General features: G+C 50.4%; 1 protein-coding gene across 2 annotated transcripts in view; it reads left to right on the top strand.

The window, feature by feature from the left end:
• Positions 1-14,223, top strand: part of SH3PXD2A (SH3 and PX domains 2A) — a 254,234-nt gene that overhangs the window by 85,936 nt on the left and 154,075 nt on the right. For both annotated transcript variants that reach the window (XM_038009529.2, XM_038009528.2), the window contains exon 3: positions 798-873. In XM_038009529.2, the coding sequence (XP_037865457.1) occupies positions 798-873 (76 nt within the window). The remainder of the gene's footprint in view (positions 1-797; positions 874-14,223) is intronic.

Below are 14,223 nucleotides of genomic sequence, written 5' to 3'. Positions count from 1 at the left end.
TCACACAGCTGGGCAGCAGGACTAGATCATGACTCCCCTCCTGCCTACGCCTCAGAAAGGAGATCAGCCACACACAAAGGGACCCTGGCCTCATCCATCCTGTCTTCTGTGTGTTTTTCCAGTTTACATAGAATTTTAGCCCAGAATAGCAAAGAAAAAACAGTTTTTCCTCCAGAACCCTGGAAACTCTTCCAGTGGGTCTGTCCCTGGAAAAACAGCAGCGATCTCAGGGTGGGAAGGTAGGAAGTGGAGGAGTGGTCTTCCAGCAGCGGGGGCAATGGGATGGATTTGGTTTTGCAATTAAAATAACAGCTGGGTCTGTTTCCACAGCATGGTTCTGGAAGGTGGGTGGTCTGTCTAAAGTATCAGATGGGGTCGTCCCCCATCCTGGCCCAAGAGTGTTTGGGATGGCCAGTGGCTGAAGGATTCACCCCACAGACAAAGTATGAAAGAAACCAGGCCCAAAGGAGCCTCTGGAAACCCTACAGGCAGCCTGGCCTGAAAGCCTCTAGTCCCTACCCCAGCCTTGCTTGGGGTCATCTCCTGACACCTTCCCCTGCACTCCTACCCGCTCGCTGAGATTGATCAGATGCCCTCTTCGATGCAGAGAGAGCTTTGGCCTCCTCCCTCTCATGCCCCATGTGGTTTGTTAATCATCTGTGAAATGAGGGATCTCAGGCATCACTCATCCGTGTGAGGACACTGGGGCCCTGGAGAAGTGGAGTGGAGTGGGGAAGGGTTGATGAGGAATGTTCTGGTCTTCTGAATCCTGTCCCTCTGTCTGTCTGGCTTCTCAGATGCAGCTTTTGGATAAGTTTCCCATTGAAGGTGGCCAGAAGGACCCCAAACAAAGGATCATCCCCTTCCTCCCAGGTAAGCATTGGGTGGCTCCACCCAGGGATAGGGATACCGGGGAAGGACCGGTCCTGTCCTTAGGCTGAGAAGAGGCTACTAAGTGGCAAATTCTGGGTGAGGCATGCCTGGGAATCTGCATATGAACAATTCCCCCAGGGGATTTGGAAGCTCCAGACTGTGAAGGCCACTGTCCTCCAAGTGGCTTCTCCCACCATTGCAAGACCGTCTCTGCTGGCTCCTGGCCTGTAGCTTCTGAGGAGTTTCTCAGGCTCCTGGACTTTGGTTTCCTTTTCACAAAAAGCACAGAGAGACCAAGTTCTCCTGTGAACGGATGAAGAGCTGCAGGCTGAGCTGTTTGTACTGACTCCCATTCTAATCATGGATAACCTTAAATTGAGCACGCTCCCTGATCTGATCTCCTCCAGTCCTCATGTCACCTTATATGGAAGAGGCAGCTTACACCATTTTGGAGTGTGTTTAAGGCAATCAATTATGTTATGTAATTTACAGGAAAACTTCTCAGGTGTATCGGAACCTGTTATTTTGATGATGTCTTAAGTGTGTATAGAGATTTATAGCTATGGAGTGCTTTTTTATTTGTTATCATAAGCACATCTCCATACCGAGGTGTGTAGTATAATCTCCCCTAATGGGTGAAGATGTTGGGGTTCAGACAGGCTAAAGAACTATCCGTAAAAGTGGCGGAGCTGAGGCATAGACTCGGGCCTCCTGGTCCATGTCTGGCTCTGCCCTGTGCCAGGTGAGCGATGCTATCCCCTGGCTCTCCAGAACCTCTACCGTTTGCCAGAAGAGCTCCCTTCACAGTGGGCTTACCCCTGGGCTCAGGCTGGCCCTGGACCTGCACAGGTCGGGACCACAGTGATCAGTCAGACCTTGGCAAGAAGCAGGGCCTGCATCTTGCTAACCCCTGGCACACTGCCAGCCCACAGCCAGTGCCTACTTGCTGACTTGAAAACAAATGTAGGGGCACTTCCCTCAGAGAGTGGCTCCTCTCGGCATTTCTCCCGCATTCCTCCATCCTCAAAAGCAGTGAAAGATGTGAGTCCCTATGACTTCCTGTCCTCGGAGTCCTATGCTATAGCTGGAGATAATTAGTTTGGTTACAAGGAAGAACTTCTAAATCCCACAGTTTGGGCAAGACTGGAACTAGTCAGTGAGGGTGTCCACCCAAGACTGGAACTAGTCAGTGAGGGTGTCCACCCAAGACTGGAACTAGTCAGTGAGGGTGTCCACCCAAGACTGGAACTAGTCAGCCCCTGGCCTCCCTCCACGGAGGCACAGGATTGCTTCTCCATCCCTGGCCTAGGAGTTCATATGGGGTGACTTGCGTGCCTTGCGTGGCTTTGCACTGGGTCTTGAATGGAATGTCCAGCATCCAGGTTGGTGACAACCTTAGATGGTGCTCCAGTACAGTCTGGAAGCTCAGTGCCAGGGTCTGGTAGCCCAGCTGGGACGCTGTGGGCACAAGCATCCTAGAGGCAACCTGAGGCCACAGCGTGGTAGCCTGGCCTTGGGGCATGAAGGTCACCAGTTTGCTCCAGAAGAATGGGCTTCTCCCACTTCTTCCTCAGCTAACACTCCAGAGAAAGAGCACCCCATTACCATTCCATCAGTGGCTGTTTACGGGGGCTCAGCCTGTCAGAGCTCATGGGGCTGGTGAATTAAAGGGAGATCTGAATTTGTTTTCTTTATCTACGGAACCCTCAGGCTAGTGGGAGAGAAGACCTGCTCCATCATCCCAGGACCATTTAAGGCAGGATGTGACTCTACCACTGTGCAATTTGAGGGTGACTGGAGAGGGAGCTCAGAGAACAGCGACCTCATTGTGAGCTAAGGAAGTCAGCAGAGACCTCCTGAACAAGGGGGGGCCTGGAGCTGGGCCCCACAGGATGGATAGGCTTGGAGGGTGGAACACAGGGCAAGGGCTTGTGTACTGCGGCTACCTTAGCCCCTTGTCTTGGGAGTCGGACTGCCCGGGTTCACCCTGGAAACCCTGGCTCTGCTGGTTACCGGTTGCATGAACTTCTCTGTGCTTCAGTTTCTTCATCTGGAAAATGGCGATGATGATAGAATGTACTTCGTGGGGCTGTTTCAAGGATAAAATAAATGAGTGTATCTCAGGTGCTTAGAACTATGGCAGCTCCTAGTGGGGGCCAAATAAATGTTAGTCCTTATAATTACTAATGTTCCATGCATGCCTAGCATTTTACACCACACATTTACATATATAATCTGATCTGATCCTCCCAACAAGGTGATCATCCCCATTTTACTGACTAGGAAGCTGAGGCCAAGGGAGGCTAATAGACTTGCACAAGCCTACACAGCCAGGAAGTACAGCCCACACCAGAGCTGTCATTCCTGACTCCTAGGCCAGGCTCCCTTTCATATCCGCTGCCCAGGAACCAAGAACACAGCAGCTGCCACGGGACTGAGTACCTCTCTGAACTTCAGTTTCTACTTGCAGGATTGCAGTGAGGATTAAAAGAATTTACGCAAAACACTTTGCACAATGTCTGTCTTACAGTAAATAATAAATGGCAGCTGTTAATTAAGAAAGTCACCTGCCCCCACACCACCACCTACTGGGAAAAGTCAAGCATGGGGACACCTTCCAGTTCCTGTGCAAATGTGACTGTGCATAGCGGGTGATATTGTCAGGAGGAATGAGGTTGACTTGCCCCCACCCTGTGCCCTTCTTTTTCCTGGCTTGGCTTCTTTTCTTGCCTTCCTCCAGCAGGGTTCCCTCTTAGACCCTTCTCTTCAGCTCACTCGTTCTCCAGGACTTCAAAATACACATTGCTGGCCATTTGGAATCCTACCCCGGGGTTCCCAAGCCCTGTCCCCGGCCTTCCTCCTGCTCACTAGAAACTACCTTAACCCTGTTATGCTCTGCTCACTCCTTAGCTCGGACATGAAGGAGAAAGATGGAGGAAAAATAACTCAACACAATCAGAACCTGGCCAGGGCAAGCTAAGTGGGTGTGAGGATTCCCATCCACCACCACTGCCCTGATGCACGGGAGGAGAGGGTGTCAGAGAAGGGCAGTGATGAACATTGCCTATCTTAGGTCAAGTTCCTCAAATGCAGAGCCTGAGATGAGGATTCGCATGCATGTGGCTTTTGAGGGTATGCTGTCATGTGAACTTCCTGTGGCAGGGAAGGAAACAGGATGGGGCAGAGGAGGAAGTGAGGCAGAGATGTGTGTTCAGCTAAGCCCAACCTCCGCCTGATCCCACGGGGAGCTCTGGTGGGTGAATGGCACCACAGAACTGTTCCATCTTAGGGGACAGCTTTTATAGCCACCCCCCCAATCAGTCACCCGTTGTCTGTGGGCTGCCTCCTCCTCCAAAGGGTGTAGAGCATGGGCATGATGGCTCTGATGGCCGGGGGCATGCATCTGAAGAAGGGGGCAGCTGGGAGCCCCTAGCAGCAGCCCACACTCACAACACTGAGGGGAGGAGCCTCAGCTGGTACAGGGGCTTGGGACAGTATCTGCTATACACGCTAACACCAGCTCAAGGCTCTGCTTCTGCTTCCCTGCCTCTAGGGAGGGTGTCTGAAGCTACCTGCTGATTCCCCCAGGCTCACCCCCAGCAGCAGTGACTCAGCAGAACCCCAGAGAACTTAACAGTCTTTCAACCCCAGGGAGGGTTAGCAGCCAGCCTTGGGAATAGCCTTGCCAGCCCTTTGCCTCACCTGAAATTTCAGAGCAAGGAAATCCCAAGGGGTGGAAGCAGAAAGCACCCATTATTTCCAGAAGGGTCTCAATTTTAGCTCCAAAGATGCTGGGATGTGATAAGCATTTCTGCTGCCCAAATGTGGAGTCTGGGGATGTGCTTGGAGTGTTAGGCCAGCTGATTTGCTTTGGCCCATGTGGCTGCAGGCTGATGGCTGAGGGCTCATAGAAATTTGACTGACTGGTGGAGCTGACAGAGAAAGCAGTGGAATTAGAGAAGAAAGGAACCCATGGCTTGGTTACATGCTTGCCCATTGATACCAGTCAAATCCTGGCAGAAAAATCTCACACATGGGCTATAAGTCTTGGGACCTAGGACACAGGTTTGTGATATGTCTGGGTGGTGTAATGGTCAGAGTTCAGGGTCAGCCTGTAGATTTGAAAAGTGGGGAGTGCCTGGGGCTCCTGTGGTCAAAGGCAGAAGCTCCATCCCTGGAGAAGCTGACCCAGACAGTGCCCATTGGCTCTTGGGGGACAGATGGAGTGTTGTGCAGTGGTGCTGTGGTTGGGGGTAAGGATTGGGGGTCTGTGAGTAGGGCCAACAAGATGGTAGAGTGGGGAGCCAGTACACTGCTGGCCCAGGGGGCTGACATTGGCATATCCATCAAACCCTATAGAAAATTTTGTAGGGGAACCGCCCGTAAGAGAGCACCCGAATTGTTTCACCAGGGCTAGAACCTACTTTCTAGACCCTGGAAGTGAAAATCCACTGTGCCTGGGACCACCAGCCTTTATGAAGTCTGTGGAGCCTTGGGAGGGCAAGGAGAAGCTATGGACCCATGTGGGACTGGAAGTTCTCCAGCAAGGCATCCTGGGAAAGAAAACCCAGACGTTTCATGGGCAGAAAGGGGGAGAGAGTTACTCCAGAGCCCAGACACCCTGAAGAGTGGTGGTGGAGGCAAGGGGTAGAGAGAAGGGAAGGGAGCTCCTCCGGGCCTATGCCTGCAAACCCCATATTATGTGAGACTGGGGAGACACACCCGTCTCTTTTGCTGGCTTTTGCAGCCTTCCTTTGAGACAAGGCCTTTATCTGCTTCTGTCATGTTTCTATCATGAGACTGGATGGGGGGTACTTTGTTAAGACTTGTTGGGCGCAGTGGCTCACACCTGCAGTCCCAGCACTTTGGGAGGCCAAGATGGGTGGATCACTTGAGGCCAGGAGTTCCAGACCAGCCCGGACAACATGGTGAAACCCCCATCTCTACTGAAAATACAACCCAAAAGTTAGCCAGGCATAGTGGCACATGCCTGTAGTCCCAGCTACTTGGGAGACTGAGGTGGGAGAATTGCTTGAACCTGGGAGGCAGAGGTTACAGTGAGCCAAGATTGTGCCACTGCACTACAGCCTGGGTGACAGAGCAAGACTATCTCAAAAAAAAAAAAAAAGACGTATTGATTGCTCCTAGTGTGTGCCTAGCATTATCCTAGCCACTCTGCATACCTTCCCTCCAGTCTCACTGCAGGTGGCTTTATCCCCATTTTAGAGAGAAGTCAAATCACTCTCCACCATCACTTAGCCATACAGTGGCAGAGCCGCGATTCTTCCTATGGGGCCGTATGTCTTTCCTTGGGAAAGAAGAAATTGCCACAACAGCCTCAGCTAGACTCTGTCTTTGTCCCTCTCTTCTTGCCTGCACACCTCCCAGGTTAGGGATCTGAGAGGTTCTGCCTGAGACAGAGCACCGGACAGTCCAGTCCCTCCCTCAGGCTGTCATTGCTACCTCATGTTTCAGGAGTGCCCTGTGTGGGCAGCAGGGGGCTGGAACCTCACAGGGACTCAGGGGACCTGTAAGGGCTCTCTCATTCCATTGAGTGGCCGAGGTAATTACTCACCAGCACAGAGTAATTGGTATTTTTCTTGCAATTAAACCATTTAATTTATTATTATTTTAATGATCACAAATAAGATAGTCCCAAGGCTTTCAGAGCACTGTCTTCCTTTAATTATGATCTAACAAATTTGGCTATTCGGTTTCCTAACACAGCATTTTCTTAAACTTTTTATTTTGAAATAATTAGAGACTCACAAGAGGTTGCAAAAATACTAGGCACTCTACATTCCCCCCCTCCAATTCCACCACTGTACTGCAGGGTAGCTGGCATTATTCCTATTTTAAGGAGAGGTCAAATCACTTTCCATCATCACATCACTTCCCCCCAATGGTAACATCTGATGTAACCGCAGTACGTTATCAAAACCAGGAAATTAATATTGGCACAACTCAACTAACCAGACCACAGACCTGAGTAATTGATTTTTATTTTATGGAGGTGGAGAGTGCTGTTAAACAAGCATGCCAGCTGGTCTTTAGGAAGGAGGCAGTGGTTTGATAATAGTCCCTGAGAAACTCCACGCCCAGGCCCGACCTCTCAGCATTCCCATCCTCAACAAAAAGGCATATTCCAGAAACCTGTGCAAATTCAGCTCTTTGGAACAAATCACATGATCTTTTAGGTGTCCAAAGTGTTATTCTATTCAAAAGAGGCATATAATAAATCCTGTTGCAAAGCAAGGAACTTTTTAAAAAAATATCCTTTTAAGTATTCTTGGCTGGGCATGGTGGCTCATGCCTGTATTCCCAGCAACTCAATAGGCTGAAACGGGAGGATCAGTTGAGAATAAGAGTTAGAGACCACCCTGGGCAACATAGCAAGACCCTGTCTCTAAAACAAACAAATAGAAAACATATTTTTACTTCAGCTCTCTTTTGATTAAAAAAAAAGTATTCATCTTTTCCTTGTTACATATATATATTTATTTTATATACATATATTGTTTTGTATATTTTTAATATTTTATATACATGTATATATTTTTAAATATATACATATTTTGAGATAGGGTCTCGCTCTGTTGCCCAGGCTGGAGTACAGTAGTACAGTCACAGCTCAGTGCAGCCTCCACCTCAGAAGCTCAATCTGTCCTCCTGCCTCAGCCTCCCAAGTAGCTGAGGCTATAGCTGCATGCCACCATGCCTGGCTAATCTTTGTATTTTTTTGTAGAGATGGGGTTTTATCATGTTGCTTAGGCTGGCCTTGAACTCCTGGACTTAAGTGATCCACCTGCCTTGGCTTCCCAAAGTGTTGGGATTACAGGTGTGAGCCACTGCACCTGGCCTGGTTTACATATATTTTTATACTTTGGGACTTTTCCTGTTCCTCCAAGTTCCATAGGTTTGACAAGACGGGCTCAGATGAATGCCTGCATATGCAGTGAGTGAGTTACTTTATAGGAGGAGAGCCCACATCTTTTAATAATGGATGGTAAACAAACCTGCCCTTTTGCTCCGAAGATAGACACTATTCTTAGTCCAAGACTATATGCAAACCTGCCGTATGCCCCAGAGCAAGGCTCTGTCTTCTAAGGCTGTTTGCTATGCAAGCACCTTTGAAAAGATCATCCAAAACAAAAAGCAGTTAGTGCCTTGTTTACAAGACATGTGCAACAGCAGGAGGCCCAGCGAGAATTGACTCAGAAGTGTGCCTTAGCTCTTTCTGAAGTCTCTTGCTTTTTGGAGAGGTAGGCAGAAATGAAGTTCCTTAGGACATTGGGCCAAGTGTGGTGGGGTCACCAGCCTCTCAGGGCAGCCTACTGTTTACTTGGAATTTCTGTCTTGTTTTAGAAGATGATTGTGGAAAATCCATCTCCTGTTTCCCATCCTGGGATTGGAGTAGATTTCCTGTGTATCCCGAGTTTGCTGGCCTGAGGAGACTCCCTGAGAGGAAACAGTCATTACGACATGAAGTAGAGTGTGTAGCTGCTGATGTAAAAAGCAAACAACTGCAGCCAGGGACTGAGGGACTTCAGAAGCCAGGCAGTGGAGCAAAAAGAGCTACACTCCCTCTACAAAGGCTGTGCGAGGTCCCCTCCCACTAGCAAGCCATCTGTTTCTCTGTGCTGGCTGGCACTGGGCCTCTGGGCTTCCAGAAAGTCCTTCATCCTAATAGCTGAGTTAGACCCACGCATCACTATCCATATCCCCAGGTTGATGAGTCATGGAGAAGTGAGATTGCTTAGGGAGAAAAGTGAATCTATAACCATAATCAAGGCAGGCGCTGCCAGCCTGCAGACAGCCTTGTGACCTTACGAGCTTAGAGGTATATTTTTAGATGGCAGGCATGCTTGGTTCTTTTGTACTGACTCGCCAGTTTATGTAATGGCCCCGTAATGAAGAGGCAGTTTGGAGCTACAGTGCAGAGGGTGCTGCGTGAATTGCAAGCAGGTTCTCCAGGGCCTTCCTCTCCCAGCCCCAGAGCCCTGTGCAGCAGATCCGGTATTTGTTCCAGCATAGAAGGAAGCAGGGGGAAGGGATGTCTTTAGCTAGAGCTGGTCCTTGGCCCCCTCCCTGGGCTGTAGGTGTCTGTGTGTGTCTCCACCAGGCGCCAGCGGAGAAAGCCCTTTGCTTTCGGATGCTATGCTATGACGAATGCTATGACGGAGGTCGTGGCTCAGAGATTTCACCAGACTGCAACCCCCAAGGGAGAGAGGTTGAGAAGTTTCTGGGCCCCTAGGTGACCTGGGATGTCAGTAAAAGACAAACTATGTGATGGAGAGAGAAAAATAGGGTCCGTTGGTAATTCTGGGGTTAAGAAAAGGTCAACAAGATTATAGGCCTGAGAGGCACCATATGCCATCTTAAACGCAGTTTCCCTCCAACCTCCACTGGAGGTACTTTGTCTTCTCTTGCTGTAATTACTGCTTCCCATCCCCAAAAATCAGTCTCCCACTCTGTAATCTGGACGGGCAGTTCTCAGGGCCTGCTGTCAGCAGATGATTCTGAACACAGCGTGGAATAGCTACATTCATTCCTTTCTATCAGATATTTATTGAACACATACTGTGTGCCAGCTGTGGCCACTGGTGATATGACTGAGAACAAAGTAGGCCCAGTTGTGGTTCTCAGGAAGTTTGCCTTCCAGTGTGGGAGTTAGAAAGAAGAGCAATTTCCAAGAGTGATGAGTGCCAGAAGTAAGAATAACCAGGTCATGTGGCAGGTGCTACAGCTGAAGACATCTGAGATTAAGTGATCACGAAGGGCTCCTTTGCAGAGGTGACATCTCCACTGAGTACGTTGGGATCATCAAGGCCCAGGGGTGCCAGGCTTGGGGGACAGCAAGAGCAATAACCTTCGTGGGACCACTGGTGTATGTTTGAAGAACAGTAAGAAGTGTTTGGAACAGTGAGAAGTGCTGAGTCACCCAGAGAGAGCTAGGCAGACAGGACTTGTGGAGCCAAGACACTACAGAGTAGCTCCACCTGTGTGTTTGTGAGCTGTGCCATGTGGCCCAGTCATATGGACTCCAGGCTCTGTTGCCTCATCTGTCAAATGGGTTGATCATGGTTTGGGGTGATGTTGCAAGCAGTTAACGCACAGAAAGCGCTATGTGGGGTGCAACGGGAGAGGACTGGTGCCGCAAACCTGTCTGTGCTCGTGGTGGCTTTGCCGCAGGATACAGCTGTGGGATTTCCTTTGCTCTGCCCTCTGCTTGCCCTCCCCACTCTTTGCTGAGTCAGCTCTTCCCACCACAGCCCAGGCCACAGCCCAGACACAGCCTCACTTCCTGCAGTTCTTTCCTGGCCTGTGGTAACTTGCAAAGTAGCAAGGAACTTGTTTCTTTTTTTTTTTTTTTTGAGATGGAGTCTTGCTCTGTCGCCCAGGCTGGAGTGCATTGGCCGGATCTCAGCTCACTGCAAGCTCCGCCTCCTGGGTTTACGCCATTCTCCTGCCTCAGCCTCCCGAGTTGCTGGGACTACAGGCGCCCGCCACCTCGCCCGGCTAGTTTTTGTATTTTTCAGTAGAGACGGGGTTTCACCATGTTAGCCAGGATGGTCTCGATCTCCTGACCTCGCGATCTGCCCGTCTCGGCCTCCCAAAGTGCTGGGATTACAGGCTTGAGCCACGGCGCCCGGCCGGAACTTGTTTCTAAAGAGCAGATGACCCAGATGGCTGATCTGGAATGAAAGGTGGAGACCCGACCTCTGATCATGTGGCAGTGTCACTGTCACTACCTTCCAGACTCTCAGCTGCAGACCCTCCAGGTCTTGCTGGGAGTAACAAGCTTTGCAGGGGTCAGCCACACAAAGGCCTTTTTTACTTTTGAAATGTAGATCGGTCTCCCAAGCCCTTCCCTCATGATGTCCCCACATTTCAAGGCCAGGAAAAGAGCTGGGCCACCTTATTACAACTTGCTGTGTGCCTTCCCAGTCATTTTAGAAGGGAATCAGCTCCTACCCCAAACCCTCCATCCTGGATGGATTGTATCCTAGGTATCTTCCCCAGGAACTTTGTAATCTGGGCAGAAAAGCCTGTTTCTTTTCATGGTCTCATTCGGTCTGTGTCATCTAAGGTGTGGAAAATGCACCCGGGCCTGGGTCTCCAGAGTCCTGGATTCTAGTTCACCCCATGCTAATCACCACGGCACAAAATTGAAGAAGTTAAATTTGAGCAATCAGGGATCACCTTGCTTGTTGGCAAAGTCACCAGAAAGTGACAGGCATGATTTCAGGGCTCAGTGACACTCCTGTCCTTTCCCCTCTAATCCCTCCCCCTGGAAATACATCCTTTCCTTACCTGATGCCTAAATGTCCTTTTACAAGATTGGATCCTTTCCCTCCATGCTGAGAGAGCACAGTTATACCCTGGTGTCCACAGGGATGGTGCTTCCAGCCAACTCATACTCCACGTAGATGGCTGACTGGACGGTTACTGAGACCAGGCTTGATAGAGGTGAGAGGGCAAGTGGGCAGCTGAGGCTGGAGACAGAAGAAGGTGCTGGGCCTCAAAGGCCTGTGTGGAGTCTGGAGAAGGGGCTGGTGGGAGCTCATGTGGAGCAGAGGAGACCAGCTGGGGTCCTGAAGAGACAGGTGAGAGGGCAAAGGTGACTTGGCCTAGGCTGGACCCTGGGTGGAGGGAAGTAGACAGGTCTGTCTTAGAAGTAACAGCCAAGAGGCCATGCTGATGGATTGGAGGTGGTGGGGTGGGGTTGAGAATGACTGCCCGCAGCTCTGCCTGGGCAGCCCTGGCCAAGATGGCAGAAGGAGCTTTTCACAGCACCACCACTCCCCACTCCTGCCTGTGGGCTGCATCTGTGGGGGTAAAGGGAAAGGACTTCCTCCCTCCTCCCTGAGGTGGCTGAGGCCTTTGGAGCATATGAAAGGTGCTTTGTGGTGGGCAGCCTCCCTCCGCAGGAGCCTCTGGGCACTGGGCACTCTGGTTTCCGGGTCCAGGTTTCACTAGGGGGTCGGGAGGGGCAGCAGAGGGTGGTGGTGGAGGGGAACACTGAGGCGCATTGAGAGGGAACTCCACCCCCCCACCCCATAACTTCTTAGAAGGTGAGGGGCACTGGAGGAGATAAATCCCCACAGTGTCCCTGGCCTAATCCCCCACACTGCCCTCCAGGGTCACCCCAACTGGACCCAGGGCCAGAGACAAAGCCCCAAGCCAGAGCTCTTCCCTGGCCAGGACTGAGCTGGCTCTAGGCATCACCTATGTGAACTGATGTATCATTTATCTAGAGCTGCCTGGCACCCAGCAGTCCTATCATTCTGGGCCCTGAAAATATCTCCTCCCCCTTCATCTCCACAGTTCCCGGGACTGATGTCCACTGAGGAGGCCCCAGGATGCCAGGCTGCCTGGCCTCCAGACCACAGCCAGCCCCAGGGGACTGGCATGGCCTGAAGATGGGGCCTGTTCATCTGAATGTACCTTCAGAAGGGAAGGGAGGAGGCAAATGTGGAGGGTAGGGGTTGGCTGGCAGCCTCTCCTTTCTCTACCTGTCAGGAACAGGGTGGCCTGGCGACATCCCTACAGACTTCAACTGTCAAGATCGAAGCTCGTGTGAAGGAAAGGGGCTAGATTTCTGTTTCTCCCCAGGCCCAAACAGGAGAAGCCAGATTTTGCCTTAGTGGAGGACACATTTGGGTGGATCTCAGAGAGAACTTCCAGGGACAGGAAGAACTTCTCAGGGGGCAGGGGGTGGGTTTTGAGCACTGGCTTTGGGCTCCTGCACATCTAGGTTCATACCTGGGCTTTCTACTTGGTACTACTTGCGTGAACCAAAACTGCTGTTTTCCATGGCTGAGATGGGTAACTGTTGTACTTCCACTCTGGAGGACTTAGAGCCAGACAAACCTAGGGTTCAAATCCCAAATCAGCAGGCTCGGTACGCTGTCTCACACCTGTAGTCCCAGCTACTCAGGAGGCCGAGGCAGGAGGATTGCTCGAGCTCAAGAGTTCGAGACCAGCCTGGGCAACATAGTGAGACCCTGTTTCAAAAAATAAAAATTAACAGAAATCCCAACTCAGCCTCTTCATAGTTGTGTGACTCTGGGCCAGTTGTAATCAGTTTAATTCTGAACTTCCATCACAATCCCCATCTCTGAAATCCCCCCCAGGGTTACTGAGAGCATCAAATGAAATGTCATCTGAAAAGCACAAAGTAAGCCCTCAGCACACGATTGTTATTTGGTGATTTTTAGTATCAGGTCCCTAACAAAATTGTGAGCTGTCTCTGGGATGGTTTGAGTGCAGCCTCCTAGAATCCCTTCCAAGAGTGAGGTCTCTTCTCAGGAGTGCGGTCCCACAACCTTGTGTGTTCTAAGGATTGCCGTTGGAAATGTGGTCCTCAGATCAGCAGCGTGGGCATCATCTGGGAGCTTGCTGGAAATGCAGACACTTGGTCTCCCCCAAGACCTGTAAGTCACCGTCTGCATTTTAACATGCACAGGTGACTTGTATGCACCGTAAAGTTGTAGAAGCAATGTTTTAAGGTCCATCAGAGCCCTTCTACAGGAGGTCTACTGTGTTTTGAGGGCTCTCTTGGTGCTTGGTTATGTTTAGTTCATTCACGTAATACAAACAACTGAGCCTGCAATGAATCCATTTCTGACTCAAAGTAGAAGTGCAAGGGGAGACGAGGATTTACAGAGGTAACTTGGTAAGGGCTGGTTTCTTGGCCTCACACCCTTACATACACTGTGGTGAGTAACAGACCTCTCTCCCCATCACTAGCCCAACCAGGAGGATGCTCAGGCCCCAAATACATGCCCTCATCAGGTATAGATCAGAACATTCTCTCTCCCCTCCCTTCCAAGATGGGGTGAAGTTTTGGGCCAAGGAGATTGCTCAGGTTTTTATTTCAGACGTTCCCTGATTGGAGATGCAAGACTGGCTCATGAACTCTCTGTGGTTTTGAAGATAGTGTGGCATGAGGACGTCTAAAGCCTATGTCCAGAGTGATGTCGTACTATTAGGAGGGAAAACAGGCTCTTGTAAGGAGTCTCTGGAAGAAGTTAAGTCAACAGAATAAAGTGAAGCCAGGCATGGCCGCACACTCCTGTAGTCCTAGCTACTGAGGTGAGAGGATCACTGGAGCCCAGGAGTTCGAGGTTGCAGCAAGCTATGATCATGCCACTGTACTCCATCCTGGGTGACAGAGTGCAACCCTGTCTCTAAACAAAATTTGTTTTAATTTCAAAAAAGAAAAAAAAAAGTGAAATTTGAAAGGAGCATATTTTGCTCTTCTATATAAAATAACCATTGCCGACCTAAGCTTCAAAAGGAGCCAGGGAGGAGAGTTAAGCTGAGTGAGTGACTGGTAATTTGGTG

The sequence above is a fragment of the Chlorocebus sabaeus genome, chromosome 9, assembly GCF_047675955.1.
Source record: "Chlorocebus sabaeus isolate Y175 chromosome 9, mChlSab1.0.hap1, whole genome shotgun sequence".
In the NCBI taxonomy this organism is placed as follows: Eukaryota; Metazoa; Chordata; class Mammalia; order Primates; family Cercopithecidae; genus Chlorocebus; species Chlorocebus sabaeus.
The sequence above is the reverse complement of the archived record's forward strand: the minus strand, read 5'-3'. Positions and strand labels throughout refer to the sequence as shown.